Genomic DNA, 15,000 nt, shown 5'->3' on the forward strand with positions numbered 1-15,000 from the left:
CCCGACCCAATTGTCATGGACGGGCGGTTAACACTGACCAGGCCGGATCACCGAGTGGTTTTCCTTCGAGGCGAACACGTGATCCTCAGAGATTATGGTGCACATGGGAGGGGAATGGCGGCAAATGCACGTACACGACAGGAGTACAGCACAAGGGGTTTATCTTGAGCCCACAACAAATAGACAACACAATCAACTTAAAACAAACACGGGGTTTAATGAAAATCAATCAAATATTTACAATAGTAATAATTCAAAGTGTTATAATAAAACGTGAGGTAAATTAAAGCCTTAAGTCGAGGCACCTCTACACACTGACTTTAATGCAAACAAGGGGACAGAATAAATAAAATAAAAATCCTCCCTTTATTCTGGCACTTAGCTTTGTCCAGAGATGGTCTTTTATGAACTCTGCAATCGAATTCCGGCGTCTTGCATGGGAAAATGTGGCCAAAATGGCACCAAGCCACTCTCTGCAGTCAAGGAAATGAGGTAATTTGTGAGGCGGAATTCAATGCCAGGGCTCACCAACCGCCATGCAGCTTCTTCTCATGAACGAATATATCGAATGATCCTCTCTTTTACTCTCTAATGATCTCGAATGCTCACAACGATCGCCCACCTTCCTCCTTGAACACACAACGGGATAACGACGAGTTCGCTGAGACTCCTCTTCCTCTCTTTCTCATCATCGTACAACTTCGCGACTCAGCCGAACAGGACTGGCTAGCGTCTTGCCCAGCATGCTGCAAATTCACCAGCACGAACACAAGAATCACGCAGCCATTTCGTCGTGCTGAGAGGAGAGCAAAAACAAGATCCTCTTATTCGATCGTGTCCTCCACAAACTCTGTCCTCTCACAACTCTGCTCTTCGACAAGTGTCCTCCCCATTCTCCCATCATGTCCCCCCATTTTATGTCACACTGACCAATCATAAGCTTTGGAGGTGTGACTTGCTGGTATGAAGCCAGGAAGTCGGGGCCTCTCACCTGTTTGGACGTGCAGCATTCTTATTATTGTTGTTGTTGTTGCTGTTCTTATAAGAACGTAATTTTATTGCTGGCTTGTAAATGCAAAATCGTAGGAAAAGGTCATGGGGGCATTTACATACTGGGGGAAATCGGCCTTAGTCCCTATCTAATTAACACAGCACTCCCCTCCCCCCGCTCCCCGTGTGGTGACAAAGTAACACTTAAGCTCACAGTTTCCGCCCTTAATTTACATCGAAATGTCTCCTACACATCCACGGACCAAGCAACTCTATACATTCCTAACTTTCCTATGAAATTCCTCCATCTACTCCCACAACTGTAACAATATACATACACACAAAAATGATCGAAGCCACTTGGTCATACAACCATTATTGCCAAGCACAGATCACATCCAAGAATGATAACCAGCACACACATGAGATAAAAGGAAGTCAATGGCAGACATTGAAAAACTTTATTACTTTTACAATTTGAATGGATAATTACACCTCAATGTCATCGAGATATGTAAACAACGACAAGAATTCCTTCCCTCTTTATTTTTCTTCTTCTTTTCCTCACTTACCCCGCCCCCGCCCCTCCCTGCCCCTTCCTTTCCCTTCTCCCTGTCGTATTTAAGGCTAATATAGGAGTTTGTACACATAATACAGGTAGTATAAATAAATTAGGAGATGACGGACAAAACAACAGTTTGTTGTCCCCACCCCTCCAATAATGTCGGATAGGGTTGTCCCCCGCCCCATTGCCAAAGCCAGAGATGGGTGACATTAAAATGAGCTCCGTCTGGCTGACTAATCACCCTTCCATGACCGATCACCTCTCCATGTACTTTTGTGTACACAATACGGTATTTCAAAAACCGTTAATCATTTAACTTTCAGAGTAGGCCATCAGCCGTAAGCTGTATCGTGCAATTTCGTTCCACTCATCGGGGGGAGGGGTACACAAAACCTTGATAATATGATAGCATATATCCGAATACATACGTATCCAAAAGTTCTCCACTCAAATAGCTGCAGTTATTGTGTATTTTCATCTTGAAAAACTATGCATTCGCCACGCTCTCTCATTTGAATTTTCTCCACACGGATCACGTGATGCCTCAGCAGCCAATAGACGCTCCCCCATGTATTATTCACCAGGACAATGTAGTGAACGAAGAAGTCAAACGTTTTACGTCTGTAAGATGGGATAAATGGAGAGAAAGTGTCAACAAATGGCTCGTCTTAGACGGTCACGAACGACGTTTAACCGAGAGTGCCGGCACGGAAGGACTAACTTTGATCATGGGCCTATTGTACCCGGAGTGCCGGTGTAAAGATTTCAAGCTACCCCCCTTTCAAGTTACCTCCCGGTGCATTAATGCAGCGGCCGAAGGGGCTTGAACTCAGGAACCTAGGATCCCAAGCCGCCACCCTAACCACTACTCAGGACCCTAGGATCCCAAGTCACCACCCTAACCACTACTCAGGACCCTAGGATCCCAAGTCACCACCTGAACCACTACTCAGGACCCCAGGACCCCAAGCCGCCACCCTAACCACTACTCAGGACCCTCGGATCCCAAGCCACCACCCTAACCACTACTCAGGACCCTAGGATCCCAAGCCGCCACCCAAACCACTACTCAGGACTCTAGGATCCCAAGCCGCCACCTGAACCACTACTCAGGACCCTATGACCCCAAACCGCCACCCGAACCACTACTCAGGACCCTAGGACCCCAAGCCGCTACCCTAACCGCTACTCAGGACCCTAGGATCCCAAGCCGCCACCCAAACCACTACTCAGGACCCTAGGACCCCAAGCCGCCACCCTAACCACTACTCAGGACCCGAGGATCCCAAGCCGCCACCCTAACCACTACTCAGGACCCTAGGATCCCAAGCCACCACCCGAACCACTGAGCCAACACCAGGCTACGCACTCAGCCTTCCATCCTTCGAGGTCGGCGAAATGAGTACCAGTTCCAATGTGTGTACTGGTAGAGGGGCATTGCATCAGCGACACAGTCGCGCTTCAAGAAATGATAGCTACCCCGGCAGCTAAGCTGCCATACGACCACCACCACAACTAAATTGTGAATTAAAATAAGCTGTTTTCATTGCTTTTCTTATACATTGATTTTATTGTGTTGTTTCCATAATTGTAAATATAGTCCGAGTTGGTTAAAAAGATAAACCAGTATGTCTATTTGTATCAACTATATCAAAGAAGGATTTCATAAAAATGTGGCAAAAACTCTATGACCCTATGATATGAGAAATACTGATTTCAATTAATAACAATATTAAAATAAAATCATTCATAATAGAATCAAAATTCATTGCAAACTCTTTAAAGGCTGTCACATGGCCAATAGTTTTTCCCTAATTAGTTTTCAAGATCAATTAAATTACTATTTTTTGTAAATAAACATTCATAAATAAATGTTTTGAAGGGGGTAATCTGAAATCGTAGGGGGTAGGATGAAATCGATTTCAAGCTACCCCCGGGGGTAAAGAATTCGATTTCAGATTACCGGGAGGTAACTTGAAAGGGGGGGGGGGTAGCTTGAAATCTTTACACGGGCACTCCGGGTACAATCGGCCCATGATCGAAGTTAGTCCTCCCGTGCCGGCACTCTCGGCTAAACGTCGTTCGTGACCGTCTAAGACAAGCCATTTGTTGACACTTTCTCTCCATTTATCCCATCTTACAGATGTAAAACGTTTGACTTCTTCGTTCACTACATTGTCCTGGTGAATAATAAACTGGGAAGCGTCCTCATGCCATATTCATCAAAAATCGCCGATCAGCTGCCGGTGATTTCCTCCCTGCAGGAAGCTGCCATCTTGGACAACTTAGCTGGTCACATGACAGTCTGACATAATTTACATACGATGTCAGCCAATCTATTGGCTGTCGAGGCATCACGTGGCCCACACGTCATCCGTGTGGAGAAAATTCAAATGAGAGAGCGTGGGGAATGCATCGATTTTCAAGATGAAAATACACAATAACTGCAGCTATTTGAGTAGAGAACTTTTGGATACGTATGTATTTGGATATATACTATCATATTATCAAGGTTTTGTCTACCCCCCCCCCCCCGATGAGTGGAACGAAACTTGATTTTCAGGCACTTTCTGAGCCATGGCTGATGGCCTCGAGTGCAGATATCTATTCCTCAAGATATTATTTCAACGCGATTAGATCACGGCTGTGATTGTCTGAATTTTGTTGCCATGGCAACCATCTCAGTAACTTGGCTTGTGTGTACGATATTTTAGAAAACATTCAAGATTAGCTTTCATGTTACACATATCTATTCCTCATACTACCAAAAAGGTGGGGGACCTAGACTATCAGCTCCTTGTGGGACTCGACTTGAATTCTCCAGCATCATGAAGATCTTAAACAGCAAGATAAGAAATCAATCCAACAGAGGTATGGAGAACAGAACCGTCGTATAATCAAAAGTCTGTTGCTGGAGCGGGGAAAGCGTTTTGGGGTAAGGGGGAAGTCGGTTATGGGGTTCATGGGATTCCAAAAAATGCCTCCAAGTATATTGTTGTATGTTTGTTTTCCACATCGATTCTTCATTGCTTCTTTATTAAGCATGAATAGTCCTTTGGCGAGATGATAACATTACAAATAATGTCATAAAAAAACTACCAAGGACACTAAAAAGGCAATAGTTATATGTTCCTACTATTAAAACAGACATGTTTCTAATCAAACAATGGTCCCCTTCATAGTCCATTTGCCAGAGAAGTAACCTTGTTGTCCTCAAAAGTGTATGGTTTTATGGTGGTTTCTTGTTCACAGGCATGCATAGACAAAATTAAGCTTGGTTTCCCGGATGGCAACCATGGGGAAATCTGTTATTTTTGCACAAATACAAGATGGCCGTCATCGACCGGGCTGAAAATATAACTTTTTAGGTAATGAACTTAAAATTACACATGAGACATCTTTTCCATATAATTTTGGCACGAGGAATCGATATTTAACCTTATTTTTGTGATTAGAAGTAAATTTAAGGTCAATGTTCGAGTTCCTGGCAATTGTTATTGATGCCAAAGCTTCTCATCCAGACACTGTAGTGACTTCACTGGAGTATCTTCAGAAGTCATTGACTGATATGGGAATGACTTATGTCCACATCTCTGTGGATCTCCAGCTCTACATGGTGGCTTGCCAAATCAAGTGGCATGACATTGATCACTTTAAAAATGTGATTCTGAGGCCTGGGATAATGCACACTGTGCAGTCCTTCTGTGGTTGCATTGGCAAACTCATGCGTGGGTCTGGTGTTGAGACTCTCATCAGTTCAGCATCCGGGGGCCTGGCAGGAATCATGAGTGGCAAATCCTGGGTTCGATCAATGAGAGCCTTCTGGATGGTTTCGACTGCCCTTCTCATTTCCTTCCTCACCACCGGCCCCAAGATATTCCAGGAGTTGTGCAGCTACCTTGAGACATGCAGACAGCACCCAACTGGGAAGCACTGGGTTGATAACTTCATCAAACCCACTCTGCTTGTTCATCAACTTCTGCGTAGTGAGAGGGAGGCAGACTTCCTGCTGCAACAGCTAACACTTGAACGCATGCTTCCCTACTTCTTTGTTGCTGGTCACCATCACTATGCCCGTTACATCATCCATCACCTTCTGGAGATGCGCTATCTGCTGCCACCAGATGCCAAGTCAGAGCTCATATCAGGTGCTTTTGTGTGTCGTCACCAGGAAGGCATTTGGAATGGTGTGAGCTCTGATCAGTTCGGTGAACAAACTGCTATTAGAATTGGCAAGGGTGGCCTCAAGGTTATGACTCTTTCTCCAGAGATGGTAGCAGAGTGGATCGATTCCTTTCCTATCACTGCCTACATCTCAGATACAATGGAGCACATCTACCCTGACTCCTCAAACAAGGACAATGAAGACGAAGTGAGAGAAAAGGACACAAGAATCGGACCACATCACAAGGAGGGGGGAAGAAGAGGAGAGAACTTGATGCAGATGATAGGCGCCAGATTTTACTTGAATTGTCGAATGTGTCTCATCCTCTTGAGAATCAGTCACCACATCTGTACAACATTGCCAATGGTCGAATTGCTCCCCGAGAAGCTGAAGTGAATGTTGAGGATTCCATGGTTATAGGTCAGAAAATGGTTGCAGAGTTCCATGCATCCCTTCCAGGTGGATTCCATGCAACCATCTCATGCCCCATCAAGACAATGGAGCACTTACAGAAAGGAGTGAAAATTGGGGACAAGACGATCTTTGATCTAGAAACCATCTTCCTCAGGCTGCTGACTATTGGACAGCAAAGACAAATGGAGCTAGGACCTATCTTCCAGTTTGAGCTCTGCACAGTACCCCCCTCACTGATTGATGAATATGGGTGCTTAAAGAAAGGCAACAAAGCACCACTGGCACACAAACTCTGTGTTCAGGCACAACAGCCTCTGCAACCAGATGTTAGCATTGTTGACGTGAGCCAACTTCTCTATCATATTGTCTGGCCTTTCAGGGGAACTGTGTCAGTCTTAGTTGAGTCCATCAAGACAAGGCTGTCTACCATTGCTGGTCAGAAGATCTTGGTCCTTGACAAATATTATGATGTTTCTGCAAAGGACCATGAACGAGTGAGGCGTGCTGGCATTGGTTCCATCAACTATGACCTCACAATAAACACACCCCTGCCTAGTTGAGACGCCATCCTGAAAAACAAGCAGAACAAGTTGCAGCTGTCCAAGGTTTTGAGTACCTATAACTTTGGTGAAGGAGTTACTGTGGAGAGCCGTAGCCAGGTGCGTTCAACTATGATGAAGCAGACATTACAATGATCTCACACCTGCTCATGGCTACTGAATGTAATGCAAGAGTGATACGTATCCTCTCTGATGACACTGATGTTTTTGTGTTGATAGTTTACTGGGTTTACCAGTGCAACATCCAGGCCACAGTGCAGATGGAAAGGTGGGATGGAGCAATTTGGGATATCAACACCACCTGTGACCAGCTTGGCCCCAAGTGTCTGCAGCTTTTGGGAATGCACTACATCACTGGCTCAGATACCATGTCATACCCATACGGCAAGGGCAAAGTGTCAGCCCTGAAGACACTGAGAGCTGGCAACTTCCCTGGTTTGTACTCCGCACTTGGCGAGCTGAACGCAAGCCATGAACAGCTCATGGAAGCAGGGCGGACATTCTTCTGTGCCCTGTATGGTCAGCCAGAAGGTACCACGATGAGCGAGATGAGGTACTATATGTACACAAGGAAGTCTGGCAAGCCCCTCAAGCTCATGGCATTACCTCCAACTGAGATCAATCTCTTCCTACATATTTTGCGTTCACATCTACAGACAATACTTGCAAAATCAGCTAATCAGCAGGCCCCACCTGAACTTGACATTACAAAATATGGATGGGACATCAGAGATGGAATCCCAGTGCCAGCAACTTCTGCTGCTCCACCAGCCCCTTTGGACCTCATGGATGTTGTGCGGTGTGGATGCAAAGCAGAGGAGAAGGCCTGCAGTACTGCAAGTTGCAGTTGTCACCATGCAAAGATCTCCTGCATGCTATACTGCACTTGTGGTTGCAGTGACAAGTGCTTCAACCCACACAAGACTGTGGAGGACAGTGAAAGTGAAGTGGAAGAAGGGAGTGTCGAAGCAGAACTGGAAAGAGACGAGGATACGGACGGGGACGAGTACAATGAATGGGAATGAACAATACGTAAGTTGTCGACTAGGCTCTATGTCCTCTGTTCCTAAGATGTCCAATATGATGACATGACAATGTGTATGCTTTCTGATTATCAACATACTGTTGTGAACCATTCATGACTTCACTTTTGCATTGGTGTTGCATAATTTTCAGCAGAAAATAATCATGGACATTTCATGTGAACCTCTATTTATTCCTGAACGTAAAAAATAACCCCAAAATTGAATTCCTCATGTCAAAATCATATGGAAAAGAGGTATTACACAGGATTATATGTTGACCGATTAAAAACTTAGACCCATCGTCTGACCTGTAGCGGCCATCTTGAATTTATGCAAATTACAGGAGTTCCCCAAGGTAGCCACCCCGGCAACCAACCTGAATTTTATTAATGGACCCATGTTAGTCCAAAACAATCATAAAACCATACACTTTCCACATCAACAAGGTTGACAATGGAACACATAATAACGGAAAATGGACTATCAGGGAATTTACACATTATGGAATCACACATCACTCTAAGACGGTACAACAATGGATGAAAACAACAGGATGCTGATTGAAGTATGTGAACCACCATGGTAAGCAAGGAGAAGCTGATGTTTCAGGTATCAGCCCTTCATCAGAGCAAAATAGGGTTTTGATGAAGGGTTTCCCTCTGATGAAGGGTTAAGACACAAAAAGTCAGCTTACCTTTGCTTCCCACCATGGTTGGTATACCTCAATCACTAATTTCATCCATTGTCCTATCTGTCCAACCAATGCAGATCGACACTAGTCCACCAGTGAGACTTATTCTTCATTCTGCACAGACAGTATAGTTTTAGGCAACTTACATCTTAATCCCGGAGCATATCAAGCATTCAGCTCGATATTTGTTAAATAAAGAAACTTTCACTGTGGCTCGATTTTTTTTTCTCCTCTATCCAGCAGAACAAGATCAAAGTTGAGTGAAGAAACCACATTCTGCTGCGCAACTTTAAGGTGGCTGTCGTATGACATGTTTAGGTTGAGAGTAAACAACCCAAACTTCTGATGATTCTTCATTAATCGTGTGATTTAGACCAAGGGAATGCAATCACTTCCTGTGTACAGATAGATATAAAGCTCTGTTTATTAAAAAAATATTCAGAATCAGAATAAACTTAATATTTGAAATAACACAAAAATATTTCCAACTTTCAAACTGCCAAGCTCCCGTCTTCATGGGATGTGTGGCGTATGCCTTAAAAATACATCAGGAGTTCCTCAGAAAGCTTACAAATTGCATTTTTTTTTAATGGTGGACTGCTGCCCACCACTCTTTAAAGGAAGGGGACCCCCCCTTCATGTCATTCCCTCGTGAAAACCCTCCCACTGAAAATTTCAGTGATGAGCTTATATATCCTCCTTCCATTTCATCCCCACACTCATCTGCTTAATATGTCGATAATGCCTCATTTTATCAATGTGATTATTTCTGGTAAAGTCATGAATGGAAGACAGACCCTTGTACCTCACAGGATGACAAACCTGCCAAGGTCCAATACCTTCGTCATTGGAGTATTCTGCCTCCTGGGCCTCAGGGAGTCAAATCGAGGAAGGCTGTAGAATCCCACAAGAGAGGACAACATAAGGTAGCTGCAAGCAAAGCCTCGTTAAGAACAGGACAACCCAGTAAGCAGCGGTGGTCAGAAACAGGTCTAATTGCAGAAAAATGAGTTTTCAGATTAATTACTTTGAATGAAATTACAACAAAGTGACAAAAAAAAAGACAAAACTATTACAAAAGGGATCATTAATAATGTGCTCAACCAGTGTCGGGAACTTTCAAAGCACTGTGTCCTCACTCCTCATGCACTCAATACGATGATGTACGTATAGCAAATCTTCCAAGCCTCGTTTCATCTCCAAATATTATGCAAATAATACTTCCTCTGCTACATTACCATTGTTAACACAACAAAGAATCAGAAGCAGAAATTATCTCATTATGGTTGTGCAATTCTGAAGGATTAATTTCCTACACCTGGACAAATTACTCATGTATATAAACACAGATAAGATGCCTTTTCAGAGCTGAAAGATTCAAAAGCAATGATAGGATTCAAAGATTCAAAAGAGCTAAAAGATTCAAAAGCAAGTTAACATCGCAGTCACACCTTGACGATTTTGCCAGCGTATGCCGACCTCTGAAAAATTTGTCTAAAACGCTGGCACACGTCGAATACGTTATGGGTAAGTTGTGTAAAAGTTAAGAGCACGTTGAAAAACACTGCCATACGTCGTAATACGCCTTGTACGTCGTGAAATTTCAAGCATGCTGAAAATTTTACGACGTACTCACCGTATGGCTCACACGTTCTGCTATGCTGGGAATAAGTTGTAGGCACGATATGCGATCGTTGACACACAGACACAAGTTCTTTGTAAGTTACTCATAAGTCGAAACACGTCGAGGTAATGTTTAGCATACCCAGAACTTATTTTCTCCGTCAAGGCACATTTTCTTTTTTTCTTCTTGGCTCCGTGAAGGCACGTGACAAAATATCTGAAGTTGTTGTTTTTTTTTTTTTAAGTCTATCACGAATTTTAAAATATATTGGGACATTTGCTTTTAAGTTTCGACGTCGACGTGACAATATCCTCAAACAGAAAATATTCAGAGGAGGAACTAAGAATAAGACGAGCAAACTGAAGAGGCAATCGGATGTGACGAAATATCGGAAGTTGGTGGTGTTGTTTTTTTATTTTTTTTAAACGCTGCCAATACGCCATTATATGGTAGCTGTAAATTTGAAACACGTTCAGTAAGTTATGTGGTCGTCCGGAAGACGTCAATCAAATACGTATACATACGTCAATATGCGTTGGAGGTACATTACACATAGGTTCAAAGCACGTTACTCATAGGTTAGAAATAAGTTTTGGGTACGCTAAACATTACCTCGACGTGTTTCGACTTATGAATAACTTACAAGTAACGTGTGTCGACGTGTGCCAACGATCGCATAACGTGCCTCGATGTGTGTGCAACGATCGTGTAACATGCCTACAACACGTTACTCATAGGTTATAAATAAGTTTCGGGTATGCTAATCATTACCTCGACGTGTTTCGACTTATGAGTAACTTACAAGTAACGTGTGTCGACGTGTGCCAACGATCGCATAACGTGCCTCGACGTGTGTCAACGATCGCATAACGTGCCTACAACTTATTCCCAGCGTATGCGGAATGTGTGAGCCATACGCCGGCATACGTCGTAAACTTTCAAGCATGCTAAAATTTGCGGACAACCACAAAGTACAACGATTAAAGCCAGCGTACTACGACCTATGGCAGTGTTTTTCAGCGTGCTCTTAACGTATACACAACTTACCCATAACGTATTCGACGTGTGCCAGCGTTTTAGACAATTTTTTTCATAAAATCGGCATACGCTGGCTAAATCGTCAAGGTGTGACAGCCCCTTTAAAGCAGCTTCATCGCTTAAAAAAATTATCCCCCAAAAAACCCAACTTTTTTGCCTCAAACACTATCTGACACTGATGAACCTCTGAAAGTTTGAAGAAGATCCGTTTGGCCATCTCTGACAAAAAATGACAACACACAGACAAACATCTCTCTTATCGGATAGATGAACTCATTTGAACTAAAAGGTTGTAAATGATAGAGCAAAAGGTTGTTTTTTTTCCCTTGCTCTGAAGAGTTAATGCACTACACATCAGCTTTTGCTTGTTCCCTTGGCAGTTAGCATTCCTTAATCACTGCCCTGTTGATTTCATCTATTGTTCTACCTGTTGACCAAGGAATATCGACACTAGCCTTCACCAGCAAGACTGTAGTTCTTTATGATACATACTTGCTCATGTACACAAATTTGGGAGATGGTATTTTAAAATCCTTTCTTATCGAATGAATAAACTTCCCAATATGTTTAGAAATGCGATATCTTCCTTCATTTTGATGTACAGTACACAAGTACTTTGGGATTTTACTTTGGGTTAAAAAAAAAAGAAGAAAAAATTGCTACCTAAGAAAGATCGAAACACGTATGATGTTTTTGTGACCTTTAACTATGGAATACATGAACATTCCATTCAACAGCTTGATCTTCCAAGGTGTATAGAGGATACAAGATCAAGATAACCTCCAAGGCAGCTCCATAAAGTCCAAATGCAGAGAGTGACACCTTCCCGAATCCAAGGTCCTGTGCAATAGTAAAGCAGGAATGTTGGGGAATAGAAGACAGATTGGGGGAAAAACAAAAAGAAAACACTTTACCAACTGTGCTGGGTTAAGGAAGGATCGGGATCAATGAGAGTTTTCAACCAAACATGTCAAATACATCTCAAATCAATTTAGTCAGCAGAACTCTACAAATGAGACACGGAAGATCAAAAAAGCCAGACGGCTTAAATTGAGAAAAAGTTGTACGTGTGAAAATTTTCCAGTAAAGTGAAAATCCTGGTGTTCCAGCTTATTAATAAGCTCAAGGGAGTCCTAATTATTTTTTCCCCCCATTTTTGAAAAGATTCTGAGCCATAAACACAAGGCACATTATATTAGGACACTCAACAGAGAAAGATAATGTTAAATCTTTCGGTTTATTAAAACCCATGTGGCACAGACAAAATAAAATCTGGCCTCTGTATGTTGTCTCTTCGGATAAGTCAGACCTTCACCCACCTTGCTGCCTTTGGGCATGGCAGCATCGTCAACCATCAAATGCAGAATGTGCACACACACTTGCAGCACCAAAATGCCCTGCACAGCAAATGCGCAACGTCATCAACTTTCCACAATCACCCCACAAAACTTAAAACTTTTGAGACCTGGTATACATCTTTTGACTTCCCGATTTTAATAGTTTTGTGAAACGTGATCCTTATTCATTCATCTGCAGAATCTAGCCATTGCTATCTTATTGTAATACTCGCGTGGTTCGGCTCGCTACGCTCGCCTCTCCACGTCGTTGCAGAAATTGATGTCATGATTTATACCAATCATAATACAAACATTTATTTTCTACAAATTTATTTGTAATAATGCTGATATATTTATTTGTGAAACAAGAAGGTCCAAGTGGTCTAAATGGTCAAGGGTCTAAGCTGTCTAATCTGTCTGAAAGGTGTAAGGGGTCAAAATGGTGTTTGGGTCTAGAGGGTCTTAGGGGTCTTTTTAGACTTCTGGGTGTTTTGGGACTATTGGGTCTTCAGGGTCTTTTGCATCTTTTGGGACTTTAGGGTCTTGGAGCATTCACATTCAAACGGGACATTATTAAAAGGCAAATAGTCTTCACAGACTGACGGACGGCTTCACCGCCTCACGGACCGTGCTTTTTGTTTATATATTTATCAATATATTGTTACGGTTCTAGGAACCGTATGTATACAAACATACAGTTGTCCCGAAGTTAGTTATTCCATTAAGTATATGTGTAGATAGATCCCTACCTTGTGTCTAGTGGGAAGACACTGGGGTATGTTGCGATAGCTTTTAGTTCGGTTTATAAATCATTTCTCCCCTTTTATTTTGAACCACAGTACCTTCCTCTCGCTTTCCGAGGCAAAATGTTTGTGCAGTACCTTTCTGGCGAATCCAGACACGCGTGGAGTGGGCGGGCTTCCCGCATGGCCGAAACCCCGCTCAGAAATGGCGGACCCCATGGAAGCCCTGGCCAACCAGGGCGTACAGTGAGGTCTGCTTCGTCAAGGCCCCGCCTCGACCTTGGGGATCTATAAATTACGACACCATTCTCATTCTGTTGGTTGTTCTTTTTCAGGGGTCGTTCGTTCAGAGGGTGAGCTGGAAAGTGAGTCGTCTTGAGAGGGTGTGGGCGAGTCGGAGAGTTCGGTGAGAGTGAGAGAGTGAGAGACCCAAAGACAGCCTCATCGTGGAAGATACCCAATGATCCTGGGTGCCTTGGATCCCACATCGCGGAGCCATGAAAGGTTCGCACACTGTTTGTGACTGGTCTACCCTACGACATCAAGCGTCGGGAATTCCACCTGCTCTTTCACTTTCAAGCCCTGTTCATACCTTGGGCTCCGCGCTCTCCACCCGGGCTCCTCCGCGCACACACGAACTCACATGTGGCGCTGTGGGCCGAGCTGCGCGACCATTGTCATGTGCCGCACCACGGAGCACCCCTTTTCCCGAAACTCAGGTACCAAAAGAACTGCGACCTCAGCTCACTCCCTCCCTGGCGACAAAAATCCTTGCCATTTATCTGGGTTTATTTAGTCTGAATGTGCGTCTGAGTGTGTGGCACTGTCTTGAAGTAGAATTGCATGCGTTTTTATTTGATCATTGCAAATCTTGCCTGTTTTATTCCCGCTTAAGTCTGCTCTGTGTCCTTCTTTTGTAAGTTGATTGTAAATAAATTATTTTGTAAATGTTCCCAGTTCGTTTTTGTCTTTTCCGTCATTGGACCAGCATGGTTCGATCTGAGTTTAGCCGGGTCTTTATCCCCGATAATTATCTTTTCATTATAATCTTTTCATTCTAGCCGGTACGTTCTTGGTAGTTCTGCTTGGCTGCATCCGAACCGGAAAGGTAGTTGGAAGTTGGAAGAGTGATCCGGTTCGAGAAAGGCGTACTGAGGGCGTGGTTCCCCGGTCGTCGAAACCGTGTGGTTGATAAGGTAAATTGATTGACAAAAAGACCCTACGCTATGCGGTGGAGGTATTGGCATCCTCGGTCGGTTCAGCGACCCACCGCGTCACGGAGTTATCCGTGAGCGACGGCCTACAATTGTGGGAGTCTGGTGGGAGACGAGGTAACTTCCCCCACCTCGTGGTTGTTCTCACTACCGGACCCCGGCCCGCAACTATATATATATATATATATATATATATATATATATATATATATATATATATATATATATATATATATATATATATATATATATATATGTATATATATGTATATATATGTGTATATATATATATATATATATATATATATATATATATATATATGTATATATATATATATCACTGCATAGCACACGTAATTGTCTTGTACATTGAAGATTTTCTTTTGTGCTCTTTAATACGATCCGATAAATTAATAAAATAAATAAATAAATAAATAAATCTCAATGGCTATCAAATGCTTCATCATTACATGGCAACACTTCAAATCTCAAAACAATGAAAGCAGTTTTCCATTTTGTTCAAGATCTTGCTCTTTTCAGCAAGGAAGACTTGTGCCCTCAGGAACAAACAATGATCATAAAAAACAGAAGGCCGACAGGCTTCTCATAAAACTGACGAGTATATATCGTATGT

At 43.0% G+C, this 15,000-nt stretch overlaps 1 protein-coding gene across 10 annotated transcripts in view; it reads right to left on the reverse strand.

Moving 5' to 3' along the window:
- The window catches only part of LOC147028286 (protein LMBR1L-like), a 205,856-nt gene that overhangs the window by 62,091 nt on the left and 128,765 nt on the right, over positions 1-15,000 (reverse strand). For 9 of the 10 annotated variants that reach the window (XM_085878559.1, XM_085878554.1, XM_085878555.1 and 6 more), the window contains 3 exons: positions 12,392-12,469; positions 11,839-11,912; positions 9,250-9,340 (listed from right to left, as the gene is read on the reverse strand). In XM_085878559.1, coding sequence (XP_085734685.1) covers positions 9,250-9,340; positions 11,839-11,912; positions 12,392-12,469 — 243 coding nt within the window. Of the gene's footprint in view, positions 1-1,574; positions 2,177-9,249; positions 9,341-11,838; positions 11,913-12,391; positions 12,470-15,000 lie in introns of those variants that run through there. The other variant, XM_085878562.1, reaches the window with a different exon arrangement.

The sequence above is a fragment of the Eptatretus burgeri genome, chromosome 4 (assembly GCF_056783735.1).
Source record: "Eptatretus burgeri isolate ZD-2024b chromosome 4, Ebu_testis_v1, whole genome shotgun sequence".
NCBI classification, from domain to species: domain Eukaryota; kingdom Metazoa; phylum Chordata; class Myxini; order Myxiniformes; family Myxinidae; genus Eptatretus; species Eptatretus burgeri.